Source organism: Patiria miniata, unplaced genomic scaffold (assembly GCF_015706575.1).
Source record: "Patiria miniata isolate m_02_andy unplaced genomic scaffold, ASM1570657v1 HiC_scaffold_25, whole genome shotgun sequence".
In the NCBI taxonomy this organism is placed as follows: domain Eukaryota; kingdom Metazoa; phylum Echinodermata; class Asteroidea; order Valvatida; family Asterinidae; genus Patiria; species Patiria miniata.
In genome coordinates, this window is record NW_024037064.1 from 10399126 (window position 1) to 10409024 (window position 9899).

The 9899-nt window shown below is 36.5% G+C and overlaps 1 protein-coding gene across 1 annotated transcript; it reads left to right on the forward strand.

Moving 5' to 3' along the window:
• The first annotated feature begins 940 nt into the window (after positions 1-940).
• LOC119732942 (E3 ubiquitin-protein ligase TRIM56-like) lies at positions 941-9528 on the forward strand. Its single transcript, XM_038206529.1, has 2 exons — positions 941-2390; positions 8831-9528. Exons 1-2 carry the CDS (start codon positions 1115-1117, stop codon positions 9460-9462), a joined length of 1908 nt encoding a protein of 635 aa, XP_038062457.1. The 5' UTR covers positions 941-1114; the 3' UTR covers positions 9463-9528.
• Positions 9529-9899: the final 371 nt, after the last annotated feature.

Genomic DNA, 9899 nt, shown 5'->3' on the forward strand with positions numbered 1-9899 from the left:
TTTTGTTTGGGTAACTTTTGGCAACTCCTCTCATTTGATTTGTGATGGTTTCCAACTGAGGACATAGTGTCCTCTTATGTACAGTGAATTCTGTTGCCCATTGTCCTCAGTGTACATCATTGCACCCAAATGTACTTTCCCCCAGTAGCACGTATATGTTTTATTTGCAGGGACAATTTTAACACAAAGTTGAAACTTTTTGGGTTGGTCAAAATGATAACTTCAAATAAAGATCAGTATTTACCGGTATAGCACAAGATAAGGGAAACTTTTCGTGTGTGAAATAGGCCTATTTGAAAGATTTGAGGAAAATATTTTTACAGCTTATTTTATTTGATGGTTGAAAAAAAGAGAATTAGATGGATGCTGAGGTGTATGCAATTGAAATACAAAAATGTACATGTAGATAGAATGCATGAACCTATCTAAGGTCCAAAACTCAAGTGTCAAGTACAGGTAAGTACACAGATAAACTGATACAGATTGTACGAGTGTGTGATGTACATGTATATGTATGCAGCAAAACAAAAATCCCAAGCTCTATATATTAACCATGTCACGCGACTTGATGACGATGCTGTGTTTGTCCAGCACCATCTTTACCAGATCCGCCCCATCAAACGCCTTAACTGCTAGTGCTCTTACATCAAAGTGAAAAAAACTTCATCTTTAAGTGATTTGACTGGGAATTTAAAAGAGGTAAGAAAATATTGTCAGTTATTTTGAATGAGGTTAAATGCTAGCTTACCGGTACAAGTGTAGGAATCACAGTTGGGCTTTAAACAACAAAATGTGAAGAGTGCATACAGTAGTAATGTTCCAACAAAACTTACATGTATATTTAGTAATAACCAGATCAGGGCACAAGCTACCGTACACGTACCAGAGCTCATCAAAAAATCAGAGCTCTTCAAAATTTGACAGGAATTCAAAAAAAAATTGATATCTTGTTCAAAAGTGGATACATGTAAATACAAAATAACAAATGGAAATAAAATGTTGGGGTTTTTTTGCCCGAATGAAACTCACACAGACAGTGCAGTATTAAAGAAGCTACATCTCTGTATTATAACCATTTCAATTTCTTTTTAAATACTCTTTGTATACAGATAAAATGGCTACAGCTCTAAAGAACATCAGCCCCCATCTTGAATGCGTCATATGCGCAGACAAATATAAACAGCCCAAGGTGCTGGATTGCATGCACAGCTTCTGCCAAACATGTCTGGAGAAATACTACACCAGCAGGTATGCAGGTCAGCCTAAGATTCCTTGCCCTGTATGTAGACGGGAGACGGTACTCCCACAGACACGCATTCAAGGCCTAAAAACAAATTTCCATTTGATGGGAATAGTTGAGGAGGTCTCACTCCAAGAAAAAGTGGCTTGTTCAGAAAACACAAAGGTCATCTGTGAGATTTGTGATGAGGGAAATGAGGCCATGCATCGTTGTCTGGACTGTGCACAGAATATCTGCCCAAACTGTCGCAAGACACACTTGCGATTTGCTGCTACATCAAACCACACAGTGGCTACTTTGGAGGACATTCGTCAGGGGAAGGTAACAGTGAAAAAAACACCAGAAGAAGATGAGTCTAAATGCCACAAACACAAGGGGGAAGTGAAACGCTTTTACTGTGAGACATGTGAAGAGTTAATCTGCCGAGATTGTACTGTAGTAGACCACTGTAAACCAGAGCATCACTACATTGACTCTGGAAAGGCTTCTCGAAAATACAAACAGTCACTGAAAGACACGTTTCCAGACTTCACTACAGGCATCAAAAGACTTGAACAAGCTTTGACCACTTCATCACAAGCTAAGCAGAGGTTTACACAGAACGTCACAAAGACTGTGAAAGCTGTGCAAGACAAAGCGGATAAAATGAGAGCTGAGATAACAACTCAAGAGACAAAGATGATTGAAGAAATCAAACAACTCCAGCAGGATCGCAACAGAACATATGATGAGCATCAGTCAACACTGACAATGATGCTTGAAAGTCAAAAACATTCGCTAGGGACATCCCAGGATATCATTAACACTGCATCTGACAGTGGCTTTTTGTCCCTATACCCTATCATCAGCAAAGACTTGAAATCACTAAAGGGTCAAAATCCTCCCCAGATTGATCCCAAGCTTTCATATCTGAGCTTCACCCCGGGTCAGAGGATTGGTGACATCAATCTGGGCAAGCTTGAGGTGGAAGCAGTCAAGTGGGAGATCTGTCGTGAGTTTGGTCCAGGAGAGTTCAGTGGGGCTCAGGATGTTACTGCTACTCAACCTCGTGAGATTGCTGTGGCAGACTATTACAACAACCGAGTGGTCATCTGCAGCAATGAGGGACAACACAAGGGAACCATTCCCGTACAAGGTAAGTTTCTTTCATGTACATGTTCATCAACACAAACTTTCATAATCGTGTGGAAATTACAAGTAAGTCTTCCATGTGCACATGCAGATCTGACAACTGAGAATGAAAACCAATAAACTACTGGCAAGGAATTGATGTGCTGGCAGTGCTCTCTAACAAACTTGAATTTGTTCTCCTGACAAAACTTCAATGTTTCTTCTTTACGTGTAGGCCTATGTTTAAAAAAAATCACACTGACACACACACACACATACACACAAAAAAACCTACAACAAAACTTCTATTTATTTCATTACTGATTTTAATTTGTTTGGAAGAAAAACTGTTTTTATTTTTGGGTCTGCAACCTTTAGAAAAGTGTGAAGTTGCTTTGCAAATAAACCAATCTGCCGTGTGAGTAGAATTATTCTACCCAGTAAACAAAACACCGGAAAGAAAAAACGAAATTTACGCGTTTAGCTATAACGTGATTTTTATTAATTAAAAACGGAACTATGTTTTCTCGTTCCAATGGCACTTTGAAATTACCTACTAATCACGTGAATAAGGAAATGTGATTCCGGAAGGTTTTTATAACTAGTGCAAATCGCGTTATGATCACTATTCACTTGACCAAATAACATGTTTTTAAACCGTCTTTATATGGTGGTGACAAAAGGAGATCATTTCGCTTTTGAAGCACCAAATACTTCTGGTTTTACAGTTTCCACGAATATCTGGTGATTATAACGTTATTATTATCTATTCATTACATAGACTAGTTACCACTGTATTTGACGTAATTATTTGGTGTATATAACAAGTATTTTTTTGTAACTAAAGCACCAATAGATTTGGTTCTTTAGTTGCCAGTAATTCATTAGTGATCTTCATGTTATTGTCTCTAGTTATTTACCTAGGCATCTTACTGCTCAACATAAGTTAGTATTTAGCGTATGAAAAAGGGTTATTATGTCATATTTTGAAGACTAATGGATTTGGTTGTACATTTACCAGTCATTCATTAGTGATCTTCACGTTATTGTGTCTTGTTATTTACCTAGGCATCTTACTGCCTTACATAACGTAATTATCTAGTGTGTGTAAAAGGTTATTTTTTTCATTTTTTAAAGACCAATAGATTTAGTTGTACAGTTACCAGTAATTCATTAATGATCTTAATGGTCAAAAAAAATAATCAGTCTCTGGTCAGACCGAAGTTCCGGAATTGATGCAGCGACGCGGGTTTTTTTTTTTTTTTTTTTTTTTTTTTTTTTAAGCTTGAATTCTACAGACAAGGTGGGTACTATTTTGCTTGTTTGTGTCCTCATTATACATTGGTGTCCTCCATAATTTGCCTTGGTGCCCTTCATCATTTGCCTTGGTGCAATTCCCCTTTTCCTTGGTGCTCCTTGGAACAACAATTTGAGGTGCGGCAATAGAGGGCACTGTTGTAGCTTCCGTGTAAATTTGAAGAAAAAAAGAAGGTTGACGAGCATGATTAAAATCGACGCGCGCGCTGACCAGAGACCAAGTATTTTTTTTTTGGCCTAACTAAGCATCTTACTGCTCCACATAACGTGAGTATTTAGTGTGTGTAAAAGGTGGTTATGTCGTTTTTTAAAGACCAATAGATTAGGTTGTACAGTTACCAGTGATTCATTAGTGATCTTTACATTATTGTGTCTTGTTATTTACAATGTACCTAGGCATCTTACTGCCCTACATAACGTAATCATCTACAGCCTGTCTCCAAAAAAAATGGTACAATCAGAAAAAAATTAGTTAAATATGAAATTTCAAAATAAGTCATTCTTACTTGGCATAATATTAAAGAACAAAGACTAGGCTTTCCAATAGTGTTTGATTGATCTTATTTGCTTTTGTCAATTCAGACATATAATCAATTTAGTGCGATACACCAAAATCGATTTTGTGCCACTTTTATGCGTGGGCAGAGTTGTTTCGAGTACTGTGCCATGCTGTCTTGAAGCTCACAAAAGATTGCAACTTGGCAAAAGAAACAAACTCGATTTTTATGTTCCGCAGTAAACTGGAGTTATCTCTTAATTCACAAAAGCAAATGAGATGAAACAAAAGGTATTGGAAAGCCTGGTCTTTTTAGCTGTTCCCAATTTCAATTGGGAACAGCTCTTGTTTTCGTTAAAGTTTTTTTTTTTCCTTTTTTTTTTTTTTTTTTTCTTTTTTTTTTTTTTCCACTTTTCCCATAGGTTTTGTACACGTTTTTATTCTACAAGCCACTTTGGCAATTATTTCAAATCCGATCAACTTTAAACTCAGCATAGTTATTAACAATCATCTGAGGATGTATGCCGAAACTTTTCGTCATGCTGACGTCATCACGTGATTTATTATAGAATTTTGAATATTTAATTTTTCCCATAGACTTTGTACACAGAAATTAAAAAAAAAATGTCAATTTTCAGAGGGCATTTTCGACTCTTTGCCAGTTATTCATTTACACCAATCTTTGTCCAAGCAAAGACCCTAATTCAAACAACATTGTGTAATGATGACGTCATGATGACGTCATCCGTTGTTTATTTATAGGCAATTAAATTGTGACAATTTTAATATTTAAAAATGCATAAGAAATCAACCATACGCGTCCGCAGCATTCTGTTGCCGGCAAGTGGTAGAATAGGTTAAGGTCTTTATTTTATTTAGTGTGCGTGAAATCACGTGACCTTTGCTTCCGGTCGAAAAAGGCCAAAACCGGAAGTGGCTTATTATTTAAAAGTGGTAATAGATATGAACTTGCTTTTAACGGTGTTAGTCTCTTGACTGATAGTATTCTTCAAATCATCTACCGATGACGTCATGCAATCTTCGAGCGCCCTCTAGCGACAGGTTGAAAATTTTCAAAAATGTATTTTGAATAGATGTCTGTGGCGAAGTTTGTCGGAATCCCCTAAATATTGGTGTATATGATGACCTTGACCCACTTAAGACGTGTGCAAAGTTTTAGGCGTATGACGTCATCAGACCGGAAGTTATAATGAAAAGACCTTTTTTCCTTAGAAAATTCCTGAAAAATCAATCCGTACAGATATAATCTTGAATCGCCCATTAAATGATAGCATAAACATTTGCCTCAACAGTGCCAAGTTCCCAGCTTGTCAAATTGTTCACACAGTTGACGCGACGTCGGCAAAAAATACCCTTGCCCAAGTTGCGGTAGAGAGCTTTAAAACATGCGCAGGACTTCCACAATGTGTATAGCACGTACACGTGGCTTTGAAACGTCGTTCAATGTACATTACGTCCCTTCATTCTCGCCAAAAGAGGGCAGTACATAACTTTAACGGTTGTACTTAAGGCACAGAGCCTTAAGTTTTATGGGATCAAAATAAGGACAGCTGCGCGTCACCAAAAAAATATAACGGCACACCGTATAAAGTGAATGGCGCCCCCATTCGCCTATCAGTAGACTTGTCTCAGTGATTTTTGTTCTGCTTTAGGGGAAGTTGGACACATGCATTTTCAAATATATATCACACGTTTTTATTCTACAAGCCACTTTGGGAACTATTTTAAATCTGATCAACTTTAAACTCAGCATAGTCATTAACCATCATCTGAAGATGTATGCCGAAACTTTTCGTCATCGTGACGTCATCAGGGGTCACGTGACATCTATTTATAGATTCAATTTTTACAGCCTTATAACTATAGAACTATTTGACCAATTGATCTCAAATTTGGTAGTTATACAGACAGGGAAGTGTTATAAATGAAAATTGATATGTCAAGGTCACGTGACCTTCACTTCCGGTTTTACCGGAAGTGGTTATTTTAGACCCCTATATCATATCTCATGAATTATTAATCTGATTGGGTTGAAACTTCACATTGATACAAAGCTATATTGACAGATAATTATATTGCATTATTATTTATTCTCTGCACTTAATTATTGTCATGTTATGACGTCATGAATATTTAATGAGGCAATCTTTACAGTCCTATAACTATAGAACCATTTGACCGATTGATCTCAAACCTGGCAGGTATACAGACTGGGAAGTGTTACAGATAAATATTGGTATATCCGGGTCATGTGACCTCTACTTCCGGTGTTACCGGAAGTGTTAAATTAAGACCCTAATTATCATATCTAATGAATTAGAAATTTAATTGGGTTGACACCTTATATTAGTATTAAGCAACATTAAAGGATAAATATGTAGCATTATTATTAATGGGCAGCTTAATGTTTTCATGTTATGACGTCATGAATATTTAATGAGGCAATCTTTATAGTCCTTTAACTATAAAAGTATTCGACCGATTGATCTCAAACTTGGTAAATATATAGACAGGGAAGGGTTATAAATGAAAATGTATATGTCAAGGTCTCGTGACCTTTACTTCCGGTTTTTACCGGAAGTGCAATTATGTAAGATAATAATTTCAATTTTAAAAGTTAGAGATTTTTGCAAAAATCATTACATTATTTTCTATTATCCAATAGACAATCAAAAACAAGTTGGGAACAGCTCTGTGGTTGTTCAGTTACAACCACATCTAGTTTCTTTAATGTGATGCTCAAAACGACTTACTTATGTTGAGATTTAATATTGAAAGAAAATTGTTTTCGATTGTACCATTTTTTTTTTAGACAGGCTGTAGTGTGTGTAAAAGGTTATTTTTTTCGTTTTTTAAAGACGAATGGATTGTTTCACTTAATTTACACGTTGACTCAAGGTGGGCGTGGTAAACCTTGGTAAAGCAATTGTGCCACTTTTTGGCCATGAATGATATGTTTTGCGTAATAGTGGTATGTTTTAGGATGTTTTTATGTAGAGAATGTTATAATATTTAGCTATTCAAGGTCTCAATGAAACAAATTTGCCAAAAAAAAAAAAAAAGCAAATAAAATATTTTTTACGTGCAAACTGTGAGTTTAAAAATTATTTGAATAATAACCAATATTAATTGAGTTTCAGGAACCGTATCGCCGAACCTTGGAAATTGCTAACATATAACAAAACTTAATTCACACCACATTGGTAACGTGTCATGATGACATCAGCAGGTATCAAATTACAAGAAATTGTATTTCAAAAAGTGACCGTTTTGTTTAATTCATAACTCCTGAACAAAGGCAAAAATCTTGTTCACATTTTGTGATCTGATGGACCATTCGTTGATGAACCATTTTTTTTGTCCTGTGTACACGTGAAGTTGCTTGACCTTCTGGGGTTGACGGTCAAATTAAAGTTAGGTGAATTCAAAATACTAAAAGCAGCATGAGTTTTAAAAAAATGGATTTACTCCGTAACGGGTCAAGGTATGAGGAAAAAACTTTATACAAACATGCACTGTTGTACAACAACGTGACAAAAATGGTGACATCATACAATGACACCACCATATCAAATTAAAAGTGATCTAGAGGAACACTACATCCTGGAAAGCACCCAATTGGGCTACAAAGAGCATTTAAAAATAGGATATAAACGTCTACAAAACCATCCTTGACAAATTGGCCGTTTGTGTTATTCTTGCAAGAACAAATTTTGGGGGTCAAAATTTTGACTCTCAAAAATGTGTCATTCTGTGTCAATTCAACACGATTTTGGGCCCAAACCTCACAGATTGAAACGATATTTGGTGTGATGATTGGCCTGTATGAGAAACCCCCAAAACTGATTTTTTTTTTTTTTTTGTAGTTTGGCTTGTTAGATTCTGAGATACAGGTCAACAAACTTTTGACTAATTAGCATGACCTCTGAACTTTCAATACTTGTATCTCCAAAACTATAGCAAATACAAAGCCAAAATGTACATCCAAAAGCTCTTTGAATGGCCTCCGTTTCATAAAATAAAACCAAAATCATACCATGAAGCACAGAAAAAATGCGTTACGAAATGACCTTTGACCTTAAATAATAAAAAATAAAATATGCTTCAAGTTTCTTTTTTTTCCCCAGTTGTTAGTTTATGATGTAAGCACCAATCTTGGTACATTTTGTGAAAGGTGTCTTAAAGTTTGCAAGAACTAAATTGTCATTATACAGTTTTTTATTATACAATTATTTGATGACTAAAAATGGGGTTTATGTTGTTCAATGAATGCTACATTTGAAAATCGAACAACCCTATTATTGCTAAAAAAAATAGCAACACGATTAAATATGAGACTAATCTATTTTGAATGATGTTTGAACGATGAGAATAGCACAGCGAGTGCATCAACTTTATAAAAGACTTTGCAAAACTGTATCTCCAAGACATTGCAGTTATTCACAATTATGTATGGTGGTTGAAGACTGCACAATGTTCATGTATAGGCCTATTAATTCAACATATGCCCAGGCTTTAAGGCAGGCCATGTTTTCATTATTATAGGTAGGTTATCATAGGTATTTATATTTCATGAGGACTGAGAATAGTGACAGTGCATTTATATACTGTGCATATGTTACATTTGAGTTCTTCTTTACCCACAGTTCCATGGGCAGTTGCAGCCATCCGCAATCCTGAGCAACGCTTGCTTGTGTTAGAACGTGGAAGCAAGTATGTAAAGATGTTCAACATGAAAGACAACACTCTTGTTATGCAGTTCCCAACGGTGTCTAAACATCAGGTAGACAAGACAAATATGAACCTATCGAGTCTAGCAGTAACAAAGAATAGCATCTTAGTAGGCGACACCTACAATATGGTGTGGACTGAACACAAACCCACTGATGGTGAGTTCCTACACACCATACCAGTGCAGACTCCACCTCACTACCTGGCTGTGGATGACAACACTGATAGAGTTGTGGTCAGTGGAGGTGAAACAAAGAAAGTGGTTGTTGGCGATAGCAAAGGTAGAACAATCTGGACCATTAATCCAACCATTAATGGTGAGCCAGTGGGGAACTGCAAGGGTGTATGCTGTGATAGCTCAGGCATCTACCTTGTAGTGGACCAAGGTGAGTCTGACACTGGTCATATTCACCACTATGACCTAGATGGCAGGTTTCTTGATTGCCTGGCTCAGGGTCTGTATAGCCCACGTGGAATCACATTCACATCAGGTGGCCAGCTGGCAGTGGCTGACTACTTTTCAATCAAGATGTATCACAAGGTGTGATGTCAACCAACATGACATTGACTAGCAATCATCATCATCCCAACAGCAAATGTTGAGGATAAAATTGTCCAGTCGTTACAGCACCAATCCACATTCATGTCCCACTCATATCACATCTCTCCTCAAAAAGCCAAACTGCCAGATCCCTCTGATGTGAACCATTTTACCATACAACTTCTTAAATAAACAGTGTATCAATTACATTTTGTTACTATTCAAAGTCTTATATAAACAGTGTATTGACTACAGTTACATTTGATTTGATTGGGGGACAATTTGTTTTAATCTTACATATATATGATGACTGGAATCTGTTATCTTTGTCTAAATTAAATGGTAAATTTGAAAGGAGAGGGGAGTTTAGTGGGTGTTGAGGTGTTCGAATGTAATGACCCCCGCCTCCTCAACCCAACACCCCTCCCTCACTCAGTACATGG

Bases quoted from the DNA above. Each gene is read 5' to 3' on its own strand.
- LOC119732942 (XM_038206529.1), top strand. From the start codon at position 1,115: ATGGCTACAGCTCTAAAGAACATCAGCCCCCATCTTGAATGCGTCATA. The intron at 2,391-8,830 runs GTACATGTTCAT...CTTTACCCACAG, and splicing joins ACAAGGTAAGTTTCTTTCAT to TTCCATGGGCAGTTGCAGCC.